Source organism: Anabrus simplex, chromosome X, assembly GCF_040414725.1.
Source record: "Anabrus simplex isolate iqAnaSimp1 chromosome X, ASM4041472v1, whole genome shotgun sequence".
In the NCBI taxonomy this organism is placed as follows: Eukaryota; Metazoa; Arthropoda; class Insecta; order Orthoptera; family Tettigoniidae; genus Anabrus; species Anabrus simplex.
Window position 1 is genome coordinate 218,950,210 of NC_090279.1, and position 23,958 is coordinate 218,974,167.

Sequence of the window (23,958 nt, forward strand, 5' to 3'; positions counted from 1 at the left end):
GAGTGAACACACATCAAGTGTCATGCTTGTTTCAGGTAACTGGATTGGCTCCTTATCTGAATATCACTGTGGAGATGATTAGAATACCTATCGAGAAAGAATGGAGCAGTATTTCATAGCGAATTACATTAATAACGATCGGGAGTAGTAGTGTTGCTAACGCTAGTCAGGGAGGAGGCGTATAAAGTACTGAAGGATTTGTGTGATCCAACACTTCCTAAATATAAAACTTATGATGAATTATGTGCTCTTTGAAAACAACAGAATTCCAAAAGGACAGCTATTTTCAAAGAGGGAATTGAATTTCATAATCTAAGTCAGTCATCTCAAGAAACTTGATTGCTTGGCTGGCATTGCTCCCCCAGATATTAGACGTGAAGTAACTGCAAAACATGAAAGATCTAAAGTAGACATTTCCCAAACACATCCATTACATGATTATCAACCTGCTCAACAACGATTGAAATCGAGGAGAAGTTTCCTTCATTCTACTGAGTACCTTTCGGACTCACCTCAGTCATCAAGACTAACTTCCTGGAGATCCAGAAACCTTCATCTCAATGGATGGATGGCTGGATCCATCTGAAACTCTTCCAGCCGGTTATGAAGAGTCGTGGTCTACATGGAAGAGTCTGAAGAGGCTGCGGTCTGGGGCTAGTCGATCTAAGAACAATATGAAGAAGTGGGGTCTATCTGAAGAGTAAACCCTCTGTGCCTGTGGAGAAGAACAAACCATGGCGCACCTCCTTAATTGCAACTCCTGCCCTCTCGTTTGCAGCATGCAAGATTTAGTGAAGGCTACACCAAATGGTCGAGATCTCGCCAAATTCTGGTCTGATATGATATAATTGTTACTTTGAATGTACCTTTAGTATATTCTTACCATTCTTCTCATTCTTAACTAATAATTTATATGATGTATTGCTTCTGATACAAATAAATAAATAAATAAATCTAAAAAAAAAAACAGTTTGGCAGTAGTATGTAAGAATTAAGAGGAAGCCTAGCAACTGCAAGTTTGGAAATATGTTAGGAGAGAAGCTATGGGACTAGTTTGTTTGTGGTTTAATGGAAGGACCTGTGCTAGATAAAATCTGGGAAGAAAACCACACGACATTACAGGACCTAGTCGAAGTTGCGCTGAAGAAGGAGGCCGCACTTTTGACAGCTTTGTCGGCATATCAAGAGGTCGACCGTGTTGTTAGTATGGAGAAGCCTACCATGTTGATGAGTAACAGGCAGATCAACACGAAAGGAAGGGTGAGCAAGTGTAAGTGTTGTGGAGATGCTGTAAATGTAATCAGATTGGGCACTTATATCGGGTATGTGAATTGCTAGGAAATAATTGCCTAAGTGTGCAGTTAGTCAATATTAAATTTTGTTCAAATGAACTTTTGCAATAATAATGTAATCAGACCTTGGACTATCACAGTAACTGCTAATAACAAACGTTTATGTATGGAATGGATTCTGGAACAGGAATTTCTGTCATTCCTAAGAGTATTTCTAAGGAACAGTTTGGTAAGTGTAAAATACACCCTATATGAATTTTTCTCAAAACTTGATTTTTATCAGGCTTATAACCAACTAGAATTAACGGATGAAAGTAAAATGATGCTGGCTTGCAGTACTCTTAAGGGTATTTTCATTCCTTTCAGTACTAAGCCTGCATGTGCATTGTTCCAAAAGGTCCTCGAGAAGATTTTGCTAGGAGTTAAAGGGGTAATCAGTTTTTAGATGATTCAGTTGTAACAGGTAGAAACAGAGAGGAGTATTTGAGAAATTTAATTGAGGTTTTCTACAGGCTTGATAAAGTAGGATTTACATTGAATTTTTAAAAATGCAATTTCTTTCAAAATAATATTAAGTATTTAGGTCATATTATAGATAAATCAGGGCTACATAAAGATCCTGAAAAAGTCCATACCTTGGTGGAATTGGCAAGCCCCAGAAATGTATCTGAAGTGAAAGCCTTTATTGGTAGATCAGTATTGGGATTGTGCGAGCTGTTAAAAGCAAAAGCAGAATTTAAAGGTCAAGTCCTTGTTAGCATCTGAACTGAGCCCAGTTTTCCTCTCAGATCGCTGGGTTAGGGGCAGTGCATTTGCTCGTACATTAAACTCTACAGAGCGAAGTTATACGGTCATCCATCAGGAAGCTTTGGCTATTTACTGGGCTGTTATCAATATTTAATGGGTAAGGAATTTATTCTCTGTTCCGAAGATAAACCACTAGTTGCTTTATTTGGGGAAAACAAGGGAATCCTTCAAATGGCAGCAGGTAGACTGCAGAGATGGGCTTTATTTCGAGTGGTTTGGATTAGATTCACAACTAAGTATTTATTTTCCACCTAGTCGATACAGTGATTGCCTAAGGCAATTTAATGGTTAAAAGTGGTACATGTTCCGTATATTATCAACATCTTCAGCCACATAACACTGTTTAGATGAAAAATAAATAAATTGACAAAGTAATGCTTTAGAGGAAGTGTCCTTAAAATTAACGTAAGATTGACAACATTCTAACCATTAAATTGCCTTAGGCAATCATTGTATCGACTAGGTGGAAAATAAATACTTAGTTGTGAATCTACTGAAGTGCGATACGGACCATGAAGCTAATTTTATGTAATGGTTTTGATTACTTGTTTTTGCATATGAGCTTGAGCATGAATGCTGCAGCCGATGGATTATTTCGGCTTCCCTTGAATGTTACAAATAGTGAAACTGATAAACTGGATAATTTCAATTTTTTAGTTGAGGATAAATTACCTATAAACTCACAGGATATACACAAAGAATTAAAGGACAAGATATTGAGATTAATTGCTTTGTATTGCAGAGGTAAAAATGATGATTTAAAGCCATTTTTAAGGAGGTCAGATAAAATTAATTTTAACCGAGATCTTCTAATCCGGGGATATAGAACTATAGTGCCTGAGAAATTCCACGAGCAGTTCTTAGAAGAGATTCATGGTGCTCACAATGGAATTATAAACATGAAAATGCTGGATCATCACTATTTTTGGTGGCCAGGAATAGAAGGAGACATTGAGTGCTCTGTTAAAAGTTGTCATCCCTGTATGAGAAATTCAAGAAACCAAGAAAAGACAAAATTGGTAAAATTTGAAGAAGCTAAACATGCTTCTGATTGCATTCATCTAGGCTTTCTGCTTCTTATTGATGCATTTCTAAGTGGCCATAGGTTTATCAAATGCCAAAGATGGATTCTTTATCCACTAATGAGGCATTGCTCTGCACATTTCGGATCCCCTAATGTTGTTATCACAGACAATGGTAACCAGTTCACTTCACTAGAATTTAAACATTTCTGTGAAACAAATGGGATTATCCACAGAACATCTGCACCCTATCACCCCTCAACTGTCCGACTCATTGGCTGAATGGTCAGCATACTGGCCTTCGGTTCAGAGGGTCCTGCGTTCAATTCCCGGACGGGTCAGGGATTTTAACCTTCATTGGTTATTTCCAGTGCCCCGGGGGCTGCGTGTTTGTGCTGTCCCCAACATCCCTACAATTCACACACCACACACAGTGCTATCCTCCACCACAACAACACGCAGTTACCTACACCTGGGAGATGCCGCCCACCCTCATCGGAGGGTCTACCTTACAATGGTTGCACTCAGCTAGAAATAGCCACACGAAATTATTATTACCCCACGACTAATGGAAGTGCTGAAAACGGCATAAAACATTTCAAAGACAGTTTAACGAGTTATTATGTGACCCCAAGCAAAAAAAAAAGCCACAGTATGTCTTCTTTAATAAGTAAATACTGTGTTTATTCTTCAACTGTACCACATCTCATTGTGCTACAAGTGAAACCCCATCTGAAGACGTGTTAGGTCATGAAGTAATCCTCTGTAGAGCAATATTGAGAAAGTACCAGAGATGTAGCTTTTGTTAGGGATGATCATGGATTAGAGCAACTATCACTAAAGTTTTAGGAAGAAGAACCCACTTGTGTGAGCTTGTAAATCACCAAAATGTAATGTGGAAGAGGCACACTGATCAGATTATTAGAGTAGGAGAATTTTACATTGATGTTAAACTGTCAAATAAAGGAGGTAATGATCACAGTGATCCAAAGAATGCTGGAAATGCTCAAATGGATCCAAAAGGGTCAACTTTGAATCAAGACACACCAGTTAATATACAAGTGAAGGACGAGAAGAAGACGAAGAGTGCTGCGTAATGCATTGTCAAGACCTCGCAGGGTTATAAAACCACCCAACAGGTTTTTATTGTAATTAAATACTTATGTATTATTATTGTGTTTTATACTAGTGACGGAGAGCAGATGTAGTGTATGTAGTTACGGTCGCCATGTTTTTGTTTTTGTTCCATTGTATCGACTCTATGTCCAGTTAAAAAAGTTATGCTTCAGCAGGCGTCAGTACTCAGTTGCGATGTGGGATAAGAAGCGAGCCCTGCCCATGACTGTGTCTGTTACAGATGCTGGAACATGAACTGAACATGAGGCAGGCGCAGGTCGGCACGGAGTTCGTGGTGCCTTACCCCGGCTATCTTCAGGTGCATATCCTGGGGGAGGTTGTGTCTGCAGCGCACTTCGAGTACGACCACCTCTTCGTGCATTATTTCTTCGAGCTGCCCATAGGTAAAATAATACTGTATTTTACTGCTTCCATTTCTGTGAATGTTGGTAATAATGCCCCATGCATTGTATTAACATTTTCACTGCTGGATTCTCAGATGAAGACATGCCCCCACTAGGGTTCCCATATTTGAAGGTCTGAAATACCGTCTCATTTTAACAGCATACGGCATGCCCTTTTTAAACAACTCACTTTTGCTAGGGTTAAAATTCTCTGTTTACAGTAGCATTTATCTGATACAGGTCGTTGGGCAAGTCCCAGTTCGATAATTGAGAACAGGTTAAGAGAGCAAGAACAAGCAAGCATGCGCAGCCACAGACGCCCCAGAGAGGTCTGGTTTACTCTGTCTGCCATCTAGTGGGCCTAGAGTAAAACGGAACATCGAAATTGACGAGCGGACAGCCAGATGGCGTCAAATCGAAATGTCTGCACACGGTAGCTGAGGCCATACAATTATTATTATTATTATTATTATTATTATTATTATTATTATTATTATTATTATTATTATTATTATTATTATTATTATTACGCAGTCGAAAATAAGGTCAGAGGGTTCCGGGAATGTAGAGGTTGGCAATGATAAATGTAGTTAAAGAAAGTGATAGTTTCAATAATAACAGTTACTTTTACTTCAACGAATGTAGTGTGTACATTTCCGACCAGCGGGAATAACAACAAACAATTACAGAAATAATTTCCAGTGCGAGTTTAAGATAAGTTACACATACATCTGTGCTGGAAATTTTTACAAACACTAATGTGCCAAGGGAATATATTTCGACAATATAAAATAAGTACTATATAAATTTAGGTAAGCAAAATAAGCCTATTTAACATGATCAACAACTAAATTCACCAAAAATTCCTAGACAAATAACGAAGTAGAAGCTAAGGTTGCCAACTTCTTGTACAAAATATCTTAAGGATCTATATACTGAAAATTATACAAAATTTTTATAAGATATGGGATAGGCTGGGGGAAGTGAAGGAAACCGAGAGACACGACCAGAAAAATTTGTTGTTGGATGCACGAAGCAACGAGTTCAAAACACATGAGGATTTGCATAATACATTAAAGGTTAGAACAATTCGAATTCACTGAATGACAGTGTGGCCCCTAGAGTGGTTCAAAAGTCCATAGCCCGTTGATACATAATGGAATTTAGTGGCCTGAAAGTTGATGACTCCCCGGTTTTCATCAGCAACCAAAGAATAAAGTAATGTGAGAAGATATATTACATTATTTGAGCTCTATGTCTCACCTGGAAAATAGTTACAGTCAATGGAGCACAGAACCAGCTCTTTCAAAGTGGAACTACAATTAGAAATTCAATTGAATTTTGCAAAACTACTAAGAATATAAAATTGCTTGTTGCTTGTGCTTGCTTGTTGTTTTAAGGGGCCTAACATCGAAGATCATCGCCCCAATATAAAATTGAAACCATCTCTCACCTTGAATTCATTTGATGTTACCAATATGTATTCCAGCATCCCAGCAAAAAAATAAACCTCAAACGCAGCTGAAAAGAGAGCATAAAAAGGAACAGTTTGCCACCTTCACCTATAATAACGGAAATATTTATCAGATCATTAACGCCTTCAAGAGACTTAATTTCAGTATTGCCTTTCGTACAAGTAATAATAATGAGCGAATAATATTTAATCACCAAAGTGTTGTGAGTAATAATAGATTTTTAAATTCGGGGAGGTTGAGGTTTTAACCCAACATGTAGGAACATTTTATCTTATCATTATGATCATCATGATAAGTGTTTTTCATTTTGTTTATGTCAATTTGTGTATTTTTTTAGCTGAAGATGTTCACATTAGGAATGAGACATGTACTTTTTAAATAATGTAATTAGATTCTAAGCTGGATTATGTTACGTAAACACATAGACTAGCAGTAAAAACAAACAAGTATTGGAAGGTGGGATTCTTCATTCAACCTAACCTTAGTCTGTCCAAGATAACGTGCTCGCACATCCAGCAGGAAACGGGCTCTCATTCAACCTGTTGGGTTAGGCCGGTGGCACATATTCATATGAATGTGGATTCATTCTGGAAGTTGCGAGAAGTAGAATTGACGACCGGGCGAGTTGGCCGTGCGGCTGTGAGCTTGCATCCGGGAGATTGATCGTGTTTTCATCAGATTAAGTTCTTATCAACTTTTTAGGATATGAGACAGTTTGATGTTTTTTGTGTATTTGTTATTTTGAGGTTGTATTCTTGTTATGCACTAATTTATTCTTTACATTTTTATTTTCTGTTACTGAAGATGGTACCACAGGTATTGAAACTAAAATAACAACATGAAATAAATATTTCTATCATATATCGAAGTGTTGATTAGGTGGAAAATATACCCCCCACCCCCTGCCAATTTCATTAAGGTATTCTCTCTATCAGCACGGAATGAAAATCATTAATTATAACTTCGAGAAAGAAATTAACTCAGTAAAGCACTTTGTAAACAGGTTGGAGCTGCAACTCATCGGAAGAGCTGTCGGGAGTGACGCAGAGATGTCGCAGGCGGAGCGGTCAAGTGGCCAACTTCTGCTACTTGTTTGAGACCTGCCTCACACTAAATCTCGAGGTTCTCCATTCTGATGTTGGTAAGTTACAAACTGTAGAGGATCATTACGTTTCTCCAACACCTCGCTCACATCATTGGCTTTTTCCCGGTTATCTGGGATTGGCATGTTGTATTATGCCTGTGTCACTTGCTTGTTTCTGTGGTGCTGTGCGTGTTAAGATGGACACAGAGATACACGGTTCCCGAGCTAGAGGAATTCATCAGGTGCAGTTAAAATCTCCAACCTGGCTGGGAATCAAACCCAGGACCCTCTGAACTGAAGGTGGCTACGCTGACCATCGAGCCAACCAAAACAAAATTAGTTGACCGTAGCTGTACTTGTACTCCGGTTTGTGATGAGGTGACTCACTATGTGCTGTTATATTCTGGGAAGAAATTTGTGTCACCGTTTTTGCTCCAAAAATTATATTTCCTCATCTGTGGGTTGGAAGATGGACAATAAGAGAAGGCGGGGTGGCTGTGAAAAAGCCCACACCCTTCTGCTTGTAATTTACTCAGTGTAATAAGCTCAGCGGACGAGAAATTAGTCACCGCTGGAGAAATCGGTATAAACTCATTTAATGCCATGTAAGTCTGCGTCTGAATTTGATAACCACCTAGATTCGGTTAGGAAGGTTGTGCAGGTGCATCGCATCCAGGTTAAGCCACTCGCTCAGGGCTTGATAGCACAATTCCACCAAAGTGCGGAAACGCAGATGTCGGTATTTTATCCGCTGTTCCAACCTGTCCCACAGATTTTCAATGGGGTTCAAGTCAGGTGATTTTGCAGGCCAATTGAGATGTCATAGGGTGGGGGAGAGTTCATAAAACCAGTCACATATGCGTCCAGCTCTATGAACTTTGCTGTTGTCATCTTGAAAAATGGAGTATCAATAGCGTACTCATAATGCAACACCTGATCATGCTGGTGGATGTTCGTGGTCACCTCAATGAACGGGCCCGAAACATCACAGATCCACCTCCGTCTTGAACCTGACCTTGCACGCATCCAGGATGAAATGCTTCATTTGGCCTTCGGTGTACTCATTGATGTGCGTCATTAGAATGTAGGTAAAAATGTGATTTGTATGACGTCATTATGTTCCACCAGTCAACTACTGTCCAGCTTCGATGATTTCTAGCCCATTGAAGACGCGCAGCTTTATGACTCCAAATGTTCATTGCATGCAGTACCCGTCCCAATGTTCTCTCGCTAACAGATTGGGATAGACCTTCCTTCACCGACTGCAGCAATTTCTGTCGGGTTTGGAAGCGATTTCAATTCACAAGCTTTGAAATGCATCTCCGGTCCCTCTCAGTCTGTATCTTATTTCGACCACAATTCTAACACCATGTGTCATGTGGGTTCGGATCCTACCGGTGTCCGGTTGGCCATTTTTGTTCTGTACCTACCATCTCTTTAACACGTACTAAATGTATGTAACATGACCTAATAGGTTGAAAATCAATTTCAGAGATAGTTTTGTCCAGGAGCTGACTTCCTTCTTACAGAACACTGTTGATCGCAACTACGAGCTCACTGCGTTAGCTTTACTGCACCGTGATTCAGTCTCGCTTACTCTACTACCATCCTGGGAGAACACACATACTAAATACAGTAAAACCTCGCGTTAATTCGAAGTCGTTGGGACTAAAAAATCGGACTTCCGAATTACGTGATTTCGAATTAACCGCTAATTCGCAATTCAGAAGTACCAACCCTTGCCGCATTACAAAATATTCTATGGCCCGTTACTGCATGCAGTTAACATTGATTTACAGTTTATACCCTTCAAATGCCATGAAAAAAGAACTATTTCCAAAATGTATCCAAGAAGGTGCATTTACAGTATTCAAGTAATGCACTCGGATATCTCACTAGCAAACATAACCTCACGCAACGAAAGAAAGAAAGAAAAAAAAAAACCACGATTCAAAGACGAGGAGAAATCTATGCTGGCTCTCATGTGCAAGTGCTTTATTAATTGGATTACTATACTTTACGCATTTTAGATGCCTTGTATTTTCAAAGGAAGTACCCGATACCCTTAAAATCGAACTTTTCTATGACTCTATCCTTGTACAATTTCCCGCCATGGCACTTCTCTCGTACTTCAGAAATGTAAACATTTGCCGCGTCACAAAGTATTCTAAGACCCATTAAAACATGCAATCACCTCGATTCACAGTTTAAACCTTTCTAATGCAATGGAAAAATATTTCCGAAATGTATCCAACAACGTGTATTTACAACGTTCAAATAATGCACTTGGATAAACCACTGACAAACATAACCTCACGCAACTAAAGAAAAAATCACACAATTCAAAGACAAGGATAAATTATGCCGGTCCCCCTGTGCAAATGCATTATTTTTTGTATTTCTGTACTGTTTCCATTTGTAAATGCTTTGTACTAGCATGGAAAGTAAGCGACATCCTTAAAACATTGTGGTTTATCGAACTTTCCTATGACGAGGGGATAAAGTTTCTCGCTTCCATCCCATGTGCATTGCAACGTACTACTATGACCCATTTAAAACCATAAGACCGTTTGGGCTTGCATTAAAATAAAGCAATGCAGTTTCACCGGCAATGACAATATTGTTCGGTGCCTACGAATTTATTATCTGAGCTACGCTGTTTCGTCAACTGTCGGCATCACCAGTGTACGCGGATTCTGTTTTTCCGCACACTGCCTGTTGCGTGATATTACGGCGTTCCTTAAAAGGTTGAATACAAAAGAATTCCGATTTCATTCAACTTAGCAATCATGAAGCGCACTGTAGACCCACCCAAATACAGTAGAGACAATACGCGACACTGAGCGAGATATCGAGGGACAGCTATTGGAGCTGTCACTAGCGAGTAGACCTGAACAGTACTGATTCTGTCATAAGAGCACGTGTATTTTTGTGTGAAAATTTTGGTGTTATTTATGCGTTTTCAGTGAGATGACATAATTAAATAGTAGCGTGTGTCATTCCTTGATATCTCCTCTCAACATGAGGGGAAAGGTATGTGCTGTGTTTGGCTGCAGTAATTACGAAGTAGAGAAAAATGCGCGGTCGTTCTTCAGGTTCCCTCGTGACAAGAACATGTAAGTAATATTGTGTTTGCATATATATTCTTCCAGTGAGAGAGATTTTTATAGTACTTCATAATCTTCCGACCTGCTCGACCCATGTTTTAACGGGCTTAAAATATAGTACGCATATTTTATTGTATAGTGCAGCAGTTAACCTTCAATACCGATGTGTTGTTGTAGGTGTGATCTGTGGGTTTTGAAATGTCACAGAAGCGATTTGAATAAAGTGTACAAGAAAGAAGGGACGTTACGCTTATATAAGAATTATAAGATCTGTTCAGATCATTTCCAGGCCAGCGACTTTAAAAATCCTCGACTATACAGCCAAGGGTATGTTACATTTTTACTCTAATTGTACATAAATATTCCTCAAAGCATCACTATCAACAACATTTTCAAACTTTTCTTTCTTTTATCCCTCTTCTCAGATTAAAGCCGGGATTTTATAGATTTTCTTTCTGTTACTAGGCTTCATGTTAAGAGGAAAATTGTCCAGCTATTAAATGTTAATTCATTGCATCATATGTGTAAGGAATGTGCCGATATTTTTATTGACAAATGTCTTAATGTGATGATACAATGTTTTTAAATGAGGAAAAAAGACAAATCCAACCATAAGATTTCAGGCAGGTATGCTAAAGCTAAAAAAGTAATGCATAAATGAAAGATCAAGCCATTTTACAGCAGTCCATTTCACACCTTGTTTATATGTCTAATTTCAGTCTTTGAATAATAACCTTCATTCATTTATCCAGAATTGCTTTAGCAACTTCCAAGTTAATATCTCAATGCCACTTTCTTTCTAGACGTAATTTATTTATCCATTTCCGTATATACATTTCCATTGATATTTGAATTTAGCGCGATTTGTTCAGGTCAAGTCACTAGGAGCGCCACCGTCTAATTGTCTCCCATTTTAGCAAGGCGAAATCCGTAAGTGTCGTGTATTGTCTCTACTGTATTTGACCCACCGAAGTGCGTGTAAGTGCGGAAAGCTACCCTTCCACGTTCCGGAACGCACGTTCTATTATGACGCGGAGCGGATACATTTCAAGTTGAAATTACTCTGTAACATACTATTGTTTTAAAATGTAAAGGCAGTTTCGAATTAAAAGTCTGAATTTCGGTAATGGGGCCGACATTGTACTTCGAATTACGAATTATCCGTATTTTGAATTAAACAATTTAAATAACATGGAAAACTGTATCTCATGTTTCCGGGAACGAGAGCTTCTTCGAATTAGACGGGATTTTGAATTAACCGATTTCGAATTATCGAGGTTCTACTGTACTTGAAATCATCTACCTGTTCCAGCCTTGTATCACCAATCTCACATTCAGTTCTCTTACGTTTCTTACGTACTAACATGAATTTAGTCTTGGAAAGGTTCATTTGCATACCATCCTCATTGCACCTGTTTTCAGCATTAAACTAAGCTCACCAGACAAAAAATTAGCAACCGATGCGAAATCGGGAGGTTGTGGGTTTGGATCCCACTGGTGTCCGGTTGGCCATTTTTGTTCTGTACTTAACATCTCTTCAACATTTATGTAATATGACCTTATAGGTTGAAAGTTGATTTTGATTACAATGCGGTTGTGAAAATTCAGTATTCAAAAACTATCTTACATTGCTCTGTTTTCAGACCAACTTTTCTTTACAGGAGTGAAAGCTGGGTGGACTCAGGATATCTTATTCATAAGTTAGAAGTAACGGACGTGAAAGCATCGAGATTATTGGCGGTACAAAGAGGTGGGAACAATGGCAAGAGGAGATAAAGGATAAGTTAGGAATGAAGTCACTAGATGGAGTTATACGCTTAAACGGGCATCAGTTGTGAAGTCATGTGAAGCGAATGCAGGAGGATAGGTAATGTAGGAGAATAATGGACGGTAAGAGAAGTAGAGGCAGACCAAGGCGACGATGGCTTAAAAAAGCTGGCAGGCTGTCAACGGAACCACATCTGTACCCAGTCACACACGTTGTAGTCTGATACAGACCGATGTCCACGAATGTCTGTCTTTAGCTTGAGCATGGGGCCAAAGTCAGTGCACAGTGCTGTGATGACACGCTGCAGAAACTGAGGCATCCCATGAATTCAAAACGCCTTGACAATGCCTGCCACCTCATTGCCAACTCTGACAAGAATACGCTTCAGAGGTTTGGGTGGAGAATTTTTCAACAACTTCCCGGGCCTACAGCCCAGTTCCCACCCCATGTGATCTTCACGTCTTTTGGAAACTGAAAGACACCATGGAGATGGCTACAGATGTCATATCACGGACACCCTGCCAGCTTTTGACCGTCTCACCACGCAGTGGAATAAATGTCGTACAATTCTGATGATTAGTGTTGAAATGTTACACCTGTTTTCATCTCACATTGTATTTTAGAAGGGAATAACTGTTTGTTTCTGATCTGTTTGCCAGATGTTGTACCCAAGTGGCCGCAGCTCTTCGTTGAGGTGATATCTCTGGACAGTTGGGAGCGCCACAGGACAGAAGGTTACGGCTACATCAACCTGCCTAGCGTTCCAGGCTCGCACCAGTTGACGGTGTCCACCTGGCGTCCCCTCTCCGACAGTGTGAGGGGCGAAATGCGGCGCTTCTTCCTTGGCGGGTCACCCGAGCTGCAGGATCCCACTTACCCTTCCGTCCCTGCCAACTTTGATGTAAGCATGCAGTGTCGCTTTTCTTCGTATTATATGTGGCTGCGTAGCTTAGACAGTACAGCGCTCAGTCCAGTGGCGTTTGAAAGTTCTCATGTCTGTAGATTTATGGGCACATAAAGACCCAGTGGGACAAAATACTGGCACCTTGACCTCTCCAAAAACTGTAAAAATGTACAAAAGAGCCTTATTTATCTGGCCCTCATTAATCCAGCTTAATGATTTATCATCATCATCATTGACCATCGCTAGTTGCCGGGGTGTGGTGTACGAGCTGCCTCCATCTTTGTCTGTCCATGAACCACTGTTCTCTCGTAATCTTCTCCCAACCTTGTCCTCTTTCCTCGACATTTTTGTTCACCAGATCGGTCCATTCTCCTCTGGGTCTGGCCACTGGCCTTTTTCCTTTTATTTCTCTTTCATGTCCCTTGAACCAGTAGCTGATGATAGATCAACAGGTCTACTTTACCAGTAAATACATCTACATGAAGTTATGGATATTTCCATTAGACGGCAGCATTCATCAGGCATGTTTTCTGCTTGGAATGTGGAATGTTTCAGTGTTAAAATACATTCTTGTTTGATATCTTTGAAACAAATGAAGGTCACAATTCGTGCAGCTTTGAAACACGTCTTGATTTTGTTGTGACTTGCTTTCGTTGTTTACTGTGTGTTACGCACACACAATGGCTACATTTTCAAATTTAAATAATGAAGATATTGTAATAGAATTAAATGCATCTGTAAATTCAAGTGACGAGTCTGATTTAGATGATAGCAGTTTTGTTTGGAGTGATGCACGTTAGCCCAGGTGACATAAACCTAACAAAATGCAAACCACATTTCAAATAGTCCAGTGAATGTTTTGGTGTATTATATGTGCATATCAGAGTGACATACATCCCACCGGTTCGAGGGATATTCTCTTCTTCCTTTACGTGGCCATTATTTTATTCATTCTTAGACTCGCAGATATGCTTGTCTTTTGAATGACAACATACGAAAATGTTGTGTTGTTATGTTAATATAAAGTTCGCGCTACAGTTAGCTCAAAAGGTCAGACTGTGTCTGTTCCTTACAGAGTTAGGAAGCTGTATTGTTCCTCTGTATCCCATTTTCACACCAGGCAAATTCTGGGGCTGTACCTTGTATTGTTCCTGTCTTACTGCCTGTACTACTGCGCTGGCGAACTGAAAAACAGAAGTGCCATTCCAGCGGAGGCAGTGATCCAATTCTCTCTTATACGTATTGGGAGATGAACTGAAGACTTACGATTGTGGTGGCTGGGGTACTAATTCCTAGGACTAGGATTTGGGTGGGTGACAGCAAAATAATAAAATATGTACAGACTAAACTAGAAAAGGGCAGCAGGATTCTGACCAGCCAGGTCAACAATAGGCCTTAACCCTTATCCCTCGTCTGACGGGAAAGCCCCGACATTGCATTATTCCCTTTCCTGTTGCCTGCCGACAAAATACACGATGCTATACTGTACTGCCATCTTTTGGTTCACTGTGGAACTTTGTAAAATCCAGGTACTATTTGACAGTCGGTCAAAACTCTATTATTTAAATGGCAGTGTAGACGTCAGCTGTGACAAGTCCACTCACGCACGCGAAGGCTCGAGCAATAGTAAACAAACATGGTCGCCGTGTGCTCTTTTAGTCATACATAATGTACTGTTCAATGTTGTATATGTCGAGTAATTGTACACAACCCCAGTATTCAATAGTGGATATTAATAACCCATCCACAAAGCTGGCAGGCTTTGATCTGCCACGTTGCACCTGGAGTAGACTAAACCGCATGAGATGTGGAGTAGGTAGAACAGCATCTACTTTACACACCTGGGGCTGGTCAGTTTCTCCATACTGTGATTGTGGGGTGGTTCGACAAACAATGAAACATGTAGTGTAGGAATGTCCACTCCGTGCTTTCACTGGCACCGTGGAAGACCTCAACACAGCAACACCCGAAACAGTGAAGTGGGTGGCGGGTTTGGACATTCACATTTAGTGACATGTACATCACTCGCACTCAGTGTGTATATATGAACTGTCAGAGTTGATAGGTGGATAGCGATGTAAATATATTGTGTTTTCTTCTTGTATTTTCAAACTTTGTAAATTGCTTTCTTTGACTGTATAGATATGACAATTTGTATTTACTTTGTACTCATCTTTCACTGGTTGTGTAAATAGTTTATGGGTTGTCATTATTCATCATACGCCAAATAAATAAACCCCAGTATTTTTGCAACTACGCCTTCCTTGTACCCTAATGAATGTATCTAATAGCCTACAAGTGAACTGGCGATGATCTGCTTGTGTACCGTAACCCAACATGCAGCTTATGCTGACGGCTGGCGCAATTATAAACCAACAGAGCACATTTCAAGAAATTGCCGTTAATAGCGGTTTCAGGCTACAAACCACTGCAAGGCATGAAACCAGAGACTGAATTAGAGTTTTTCAGTTGTTTTTACGTATAATTTGTTCAGTGAAAGTACTAACAAAACCAATCAGTATGCGATAATGATTGTAATAATAATGTAAATTAATATGTTTTAAATTGTGCATATTGCTTTTATTTGCTCCAGTATATCTTGCTGTAAATGTTTATAGGACTGAATACATCACTTAAGAGCAAGTGCTATCTCCAGAATCGTGAAAGACGAATACAGGTCATATAACATTTAAAATACGAGTATTAGAGATAACACAGTGAACTTTAATTAGAGGGGTAATTTTGCTAACCGAATGCTCTTTGAGAAGTACTGGGAAAAGAGTAAGACAATTACTGCTGTTTTTGTGAATACCGAGAAGACTTACGACCAGGGGCCTGTTCCACGAACGAACTTTGCAACTTTTCACTTTGCACTTTCCACTCCCAATTTTGTTCCACCATCACTTTTCAGATTTGTCTTGCAAAGTGAAAAGTTACGAATCTTTTCACTTTTCAGCTCTGTTATGCTTGTCCATTGGTACAGAAATGCAAAGTGCAAAGAAATTAAGTGAAAACTTTTTAGAAATTTTGCAAATCTTTTCAGCACTTCATTAACAAGTATGTACACTAGTTTCTCGGCATAGAATTTGGTGGAGTGATATAAACATGTTACAACAAGAACTTTTGTTACCATCAAGTGAGGGCAGTGATGAAGAACCCAACAAGAGATTGTTCAAAGACAGGATTTATTCTCACTCCATTGAAATTTCGCGAGTGTTTTCGTATTACCCCAATACAAGCTGACTATATTCTTCAAATGATTGATCATTTATTGAAACCTGCAGCAAAAAGTAGTCATTCCCCTCAAAAAATGCCTTACTTTAATTATGAAATGGTGCCCAGCTGCACAGTGTAGCAGCAATACATCAAAATCAACTGTTACTAAAGTCGTAGATGCTACAGTAAATGTAATATTTTCATAACATACAGACAGAATGTTAGCTCTGATTAACATTGATAATGCTCTGAATTTTTCAGGGTAGCTTGTTGAGCAAATTTGGCCTGAAAACGGCGAGCGCTGGCGAGGTGAAGCTCAATTTGCACATCGTACACCAGTCACAGTCCTTCATGGACAGCTCAAGTCCCAGTGGTAGCAGTGATGGAGCAAGGAGACCGTCCACTTACCTCATGGAACGGCTCAACGCGGCGACCCTCATGAAGAGCGTCAACAGCGTATTGGCGGCCTTCAAGAAAGCCCGAGAACGCATGTTGCGGGCTAAGGAAGGACTCGACTTCTCGAGGGAGGTAGGTGTAAGTCTAGCAAGTGTAAGATCGATCAAAGAGAGAGAGAATAAGACGAACACAATGACAGGTCAGTGTGAGGGAAAAGGGAGCTGCAGGGGAGGAAAAACATGGAAACACAGAAGGAGGACAAGAACAATCCCCATGGCGAGCGAGTTGGCTGCGCTGAAGATGCTTCTCCGTGGTTTCCCATTTTCACACTGGGCAAATGTTGGGGCTGTACATTAACACATTGCGGACGGGAGCCGAGTCTACTCGTGTTTGGCAGGCCGAACGTTCCTGGGTTAACTCGTGCTCACGAGACTTGTATTGCAACTTCTGAAACTAGCTAGCGGTCTTGTTTATAGAATCTCGTTGTTGAAGATTTTGTTTATTCCATGCTACATTTAATTTTTGTTCTGTTTTATGCCTCAGACATTTGGTTGGCCCATTGGGAGACAGAGTGGCAGGCCATCCCACTGCCAAATAAGCTGAGAGCGATAAAAGGAACAACGAAGGTATAGAGGATTTCCCTTCAGCAGCGGTATTATATCGTGTTTGGATGATCCGCGGTATAGTAACGCGCTCCTATTTAATGAAAGGAGAACCCTTGCTGCGATCATCATACTGTGGTACGCATCTTTACGGAGTGCGTGGACTTGACCGATGTGCGCCCTCATCCTATGAGATGATGAGCAGTCAGCAGTGTGTTATAAACGTAGTATGGTATTTCCTATATTATTGCTTACTACGTTTTATTCTATTGACTCTGTTCTACTTTCTGTTTGTATATTTTAAAGGGTTTTTAAAAATATTAATTTGCATTATATATTATTGCACTTTAAGGCAATGCCTTATTCTACCATTATCTATCTTATCATCCATCATTTTTCCAAAAATAAGGCATTGCGAAGTAAATCCACTGAAAACACACAATCATTGTTTTCATCATCATTTGTTTTGGATCCTGTGTCGTCCACCTCGTACCAGTAGGGGCTGATCACCTAGATGTTAGGCTCCTATAAATAACAAGCATCATCGTCATAGTGTTTTAGGCTTCAATTTCTTAGTTTTCCGACCTAATGTTTACGTCGCTCAAAGAGCCACGTGGTGGGTAAGATGGCGCTTAGTCCAGCCCCGCAGCGTAGGGGGCAACGCGTCCGCCTGTCACCCGGCGACCCTGGATTTGATTCCCGGCTGGGTCAGGTATTTTTAAGTAAATGTTTAATATCCCTAGCCTAGGGACTGGGTGTTTGTGTCGTCCTTAACGGTCCTTTCCTCACTTTCAACACACTGCACTTCCTCCATTCCAGTTACACGCAGCTTCATATCACATGGTGCAAGTAAGGGCAAAAGATCTCTATAGGTTGAAGCCCCAAACAAATAGAGGGGGAAAAAAAAAAGATGGCGCTTCCCAAAATGACCACGTTTAAATCAGGACAAAATATTTAACAACCTGTATGCACAAAACTATTTTATTTTATTAAAAATAAGCGAACTCAAAAAGATCCACCCTTACAGAGTATGAAACTTAATAACATAACGTTAGATAATAGTCAATGTATTTCCAATGGTTTTGCAACGTTCTTTAAATCTGTTTACTCTTCTTCTCCACCTTCTTACGCTATTCCTGATACACCGCAATTACTGGTAAACGATTCCCTAGGAGTAGAATTTATAACCACAAGTGAATGTAAAGCAGCTATTATGAAATTAAAGTCCAAAAAATCATGTGGCCCTGATGGGATACCTCCCTACATCCTAAAAGCATGTTCTGAAGTGTTACTCATTCCTCTTCTGAGACTGTATAATTTGATACTTAAGAAGCAGACATTTCCCAAAGCCTGGAAAATATCGAGAGTTTGTCCAATCTTTAAATCTGGGGACAATAAGATGATTGAGAATTATCGACCAGTCTGTATTTTATGCGCTCCGTGCAAAATCCTAGAACAAATTTTATATTGTCGTATTTTCGCTCATGTAAAGAGGGCTATAAATGAATATCAGCATGGCTTTATGCCTGGTAGATTAACAATAAGCAATCTTGTTAATTTTGCGCAGTATTCTTTTAATGTTCTACATAGGCAGGGAAATGTTGATGTAATTTACTTGGATTTTTCGAAAGCCTTTGACAAAATTGATCACAATATTTTATTGAAAAAGCTCTCTGAATTTGGAATGACTTCGCCAATGCTATCACTGATTTCATCCTACCTTAGAGACAGGCAACAGTATGTAGCATATCGCAATTGTAACTCAGACATTTTTTCTGTCTATTCTGGTGTTCCACAGGGTTCAAACCTGGGTCCGTTGCTGTTTAACGTTTATGTCAACGATCTCCCATCTAAGGTTAAGTTTTCAAACTGCCTTTTATATGCGGATGATGTAAAAATTTACAAAGAAATAAAATGTGATGGAGACATCGACAAACTACAAAGCGATTTAAATCAATTATACAAATGGAGTATAGAAAATAATTTATATTTCAATATAAAGAAATGTTGCTTCATGAAAATTACACACGGAAAATTCCCTAAAGAACACGTGTACTCTATCAACAACGAATTACTGACGCAGGTTAATTCAATTAATGATCTAGGAGTACGCATCACAAACAATTTGTCGTTTAACCCACACATTTATGACACAATTAATGATGCCTACAAAAAACTGGGCTTCTTAATCCGACACACCAGAGACCTGAATAATATCCAAGCCCTCACACTTTTGTTCAACACACTTGTGAGGTCCAAACTTGAGTACGCGTCGGTAATTTGGTCTCCCATTTATAAATCTTATCAAAACCATGTGGAGAAAGTTCAAAAACGTTTCTTACGTTATCTTTACTTTAAAAAATATAACAGGTTTGTTCCTAGCGGCATAATTCACTATAACGATCTCTTGAAAGAATTTAACTTCACTTCATTATTAAACAGACGTATAATAAATGATCAAAAATACCTCCATAGAGTTATCAATAATGTGGTAGATAACAGTTACTTTCTACAACAATTCTCGTTCAATACCCGGAAAGGGAGTTTAAGATACAGACATCTCTTGTTTCTTCCGATTTCTAAAACAGTATTTTATAGAAGCTCACCACTGTTCAGAATGTGCACTACTTATAACGTCACAGTCCATAAATTTCCTGATATTGATCTAGACTTTGCTGTTAGATACAATTATTATGTAAAATTATTGAAGAAGGCACACAGTTAAAGTAATGGTCGCACTATGCTGGGCACTTTGAGTTCAGTTCACTATTTCTGAAGGTTTACCCTATAGGTGTATATATGTACTATACTATATTTATACTTATTTCTTGGTTAATTTGTGTTTCATTTTAGTGTTTTATTTTATTTAAATTTATATGATTTAAAGATAGATAAAGAAAATGTAGGGAAAACTGAAATCTTTTTATATGGCAGTTGCTTTAACGGGTGTCAGTCTAAGATTGGAGTTATTTGTTTGGAAATACTAATTCCTAATTTATTTTATATTTCTGTATTTCTACTTTTTAATTCATTTTTAGATATTAAGTATTTTAGGTCATAAGTCCACTCCAAACCTGAAAAAGTCTACTTTTTTATTAATTTTTAGATATTAAGTATATTCAAACTTGAAAAAGTATTAATGTGCTGTAAATTCCGTTTGCTACTCTACTTGTTAATAATGTTATATATTTTTATTTTTAGATATTAAGTTCTTTCTAACATTTGTTATTTTTAATAATTAATGCATAGTGACTAAGCCACCTGTAATTGGAGAAACATCTCTGTTGGTGGTATGAAATAAAAAATAAAATAAATAAAGTAATGCCCAAGTAACATTGAAAAAGTGAAGATGTACACCCTTCAAAACAACATGAAATCTGTATATGTTGCCATATGTCATTGCTGCACAACTTATCACACAAGAAAACATTATTACCAAGCTCGATAGCTGCAGTCGCTTAAGTGCCGGGAGATAGTGGTTTCGAACCCCACTGTCGGCAGCCCTGAAGATGGTTTTCCGTGGTTTCCCATTTTCACACCAGGCAAATGCTGGGACTGTACCTTAATTAAGGCCACGGCCGCTTTCCTCCCATTGCTAGGCCTTTCCTATCCCATCGTCGCCGCAAGACCTATCTGTGTCGGTGCGACGTAAAACAAATAGGGAAAAAAAAAAGCCATTATTAGGACTCCTTCATGAAGGTTTCCAGTAAATGTTATCACCATCAGTACAAAGCAAGTGAAGCATGCATCTGGTTCCACACTAAGTTGCTCAGCAAATGGCCGGACAGTGCGAGGAGCATCCAGTTACAGCCGCTTACTTCCCATTCTTATCATCGCCATAAGACCTATCTGTGTTGGTGCGACGTGAAGCAAATGCTCTTTGAATACATAAATTCCTTGAAATTGATAAAAACAGAATTCGTCAAGAAGTTAGAACCGGTGGAGAGGAAGATCTTGGGACCCGAAAGAACAGAGGACGGATCATACAAAAAGAAAGGAAACCAGGAATTATATCTCAAGATGGAAAAGATCTCGGATACCATTCAGAAGAGGAGAGCCAGGTTCTTCCAACATGGGAACACTGAACAATCAGATAATAAGATTTTTGAGATCAGGAGGTGAAAAAGGATCTGAAAGAAATGGCAATACAAGGAACAGAAATCATCAACAGGCATGCTTACAAGTCGACGATCAAGGTCACCAAGTGGTTTCAAGGAAAACTAAGTACTGTGGACTGGAGCAGATTACATAGTGAAAGGAAGAAGGAGAATTGGACAAGGAAATAGATGAAGCTGAATTACAATTAACGTGGTCCATAGTCCATCAAAACGAAAGAAGAAGAAGATTATTAAGATAGTGTCCCGTCCTATACTTGTATTGTGACATAAAATGTATATTTGCAAAGTACAGTTCACTTGGATATAGCCTTATAATGACTGCATTCTACACAAAGCACTTATTAACACATTGAAGACTGAGCAGGTGCAGTTAGATTTTACACTGTGGACCGAGCATTTTGGTGCGTTTTCACATTTTTATACAAAATTAACTGATAACCTTACTTAAAGTCACAAACCTGTTTTGGAATCAATAATGTTTGAGCTACGCATGCATACCTTGTTTTTCAAAATTGGAGCAAAAACACTTCTTCTACTTCTTCTATGGCTCTACAGTTCATTGTGAACCTTGGCCTCTTCAACAATCTTCCGCCATTTATCTCGATCCAGCGCTAAGACTTTCCAATTCCTATAGCCCATTTCCCGAAGATCTTCAGTAACTCAATCCATCCATCTGGTTCGCGGTCGACCTTGTCCTCTCTGTCCCTCTGGATTTCCATTTAATATCTTTTTAGGTACTTCCGTATCACTCATCCGTGCTACATGCCCGGCCCACCTCAATCTGGCTATTTCACTATTCTTCTAATAGGTGGGTCTTTATAAATTGTGTACAATTCATGAATGTACCTCCTCCTCCATGTTCCTCTTTCACAGACTGGGCCGATGATTTTTCGAAGTATCTTTCTTTCGAAGGCATCCAGCATTCCAGTATCTTTTGCTGTTAATTGCCAAGTTTCCGAGGCACATGTAAGCACAGGTCTTATAAGTGTTTTATAGATGGTTAATTTAGTGGTACGGGTCAAGAGCCTTGTGGAGAGAAGCCCTGTTAGAGCGAAAATAGGCTCTGTTGGCTGCTATTAATCTCCGTTTAATTTCATGAGACGTATCATTTGAGTAGGTGACTGTTGATCCCAGATATTTAAACTGCTCAACTCTCTCAAAGGTGTAATTGTCCACGGTTATTGAGGGTGGCATGTTCTCCTTACGTGCTTTCCCAACAGCCACATATTTAGTTTTCTGCTGGTTGATGTTCAGTCCCATTTTCCTACTGGTCTGTTCAAGGGCGATGAATATCTCTTCCATTGCCTTTCGAGTTCTTGCCACTATATCTACTGTATATCATCGGCATAAGCAAGTATCTGCACTGATCTATAGAAAATTGTTCCCCTATACAGGAGATTTGCATCTCTCATCACCTTCTCCAAGGCAACATTAAAAAGGAGACATGCCAGCGCGTCTCCCTGCCGGACCCCATTTTGAATATTTAATGTCTCAGACATCATTCCTTCCGTTCTTGTACTACTTCGTGTCCCACTCATTGTCATTCTCACCAGCCTTCCCAATTTTCCAGGAATTCCCAGTTCAATCATAGCATGGTACAATTGCTCTCTGTCTATACTGTCATATGCTCCTTTGTAGTCAATGAAGAGGTGATGCGTGCCAATCCCAAATTCGATTGTCTTCTCTAAAATTTGCCTTAAGGTGAAAATCTGATCTATAGTGGCCTTTTCTGGGATAAGTCCACACTGATAAATCCCAGTCTCTCTCTGAACAATTGGGAGGAGACGGTCAGATAGATTGTTGGAGAATACTTTATATCCCAAGTTAAGTAGCGTAATTCCTCTATAACTATCACACTCAAGCTGATCCCCTTCCTTATATTTTTTTGAATTTCGTGTGGCTATTTCTAGCCGGGTGCAGCCCTTGTAAGGCAGACCCTCCGTTGAGGGTGGGCGGCATCTGCCATGTGTAGGTAACTGCGTGTTATTGTGGTGGAGGATAGTGTTATGTGTGGTGTGTGAGTTGCAGGAATGTTGGGGACAGCACAAACATCCAGCCCCCGAGCCACTGGAATTAACCAATGAAGGTTAAAATCCCCGACCCAGCCGAGAATCGAACCCGGGACCTTCAGAACCGAAGGCCAGTACGCTGACCATTCAACCAACGAGTCGGACCTTCCTTATATATAGGACATATACTGTATTTACTCGTGTATTAGACCCCTCCCTGGCTTTTCGAGACGAAGAAAATGAAAAAAATAAATCTCGCGTCGCCCACGCGACTCTGAACTGCTTCCGTAGTACCAACTTAGTATCATAATAGAATTAGTTTCCGATGATGTGCTGCTTCCTGGTTATTTTTTTAATGAATTGCAAGCACAGCGGAATGTGTTTGCGCACTCTTCTAACGTTTGTAGTACATTGAAGTGGTTATATAAGCACTAGAATTCAACGCCATACGGCGTACGTCGCTCGACCTCCATGGAACATTACCATCAATGTACGGCGCACGGCGCTTGTCTTCGAAGTATTAAGTGTCTGTTACCAAAGTTCAGTCGACATAAAGAGCAGAATTGCCCAAGCAAAGATTGCTTATTACGAGAAAAGGATACTACTTACATTAAGGAATTTAAATGTGGAGACTAAGA

General features: G+C 39.6%; 1 protein-coding gene across 2 annotated transcripts in view; it reads left to right on the forward strand.

Moving 5' to 3' along the window:
• The window catches only part of LOC136886863 (tectonic-like complex member MKS1), a 47,218-nt gene that overhangs the window by 14,743 nt on the left and 8,517 nt on the right, over nucleotides 1-23,958 (forward strand). Inside the window, exons 5-8 of one of the 2 annotated variants that reach the window (XM_067159729.2) lie at nucleotides 4,479-4,641; nucleotides 7,120-7,257; nucleotides 12,735-12,976; nucleotides 16,457-16,723. In XM_067159729.2, the coding sequence (XP_067015830.2) occupies nucleotides 4,479-4,641; nucleotides 7,120-7,257; nucleotides 12,735-12,976; nucleotides 16,457-16,723 (810 nt within the window). The remainder of the gene's footprint in view (nucleotides 1-4,478; nucleotides 4,642-7,119; nucleotides 7,258-12,734; nucleotides 12,977-16,456; nucleotides 16,724-23,958) is intronic. The other variant, XM_067159730.2, reaches the window with a different exon arrangement.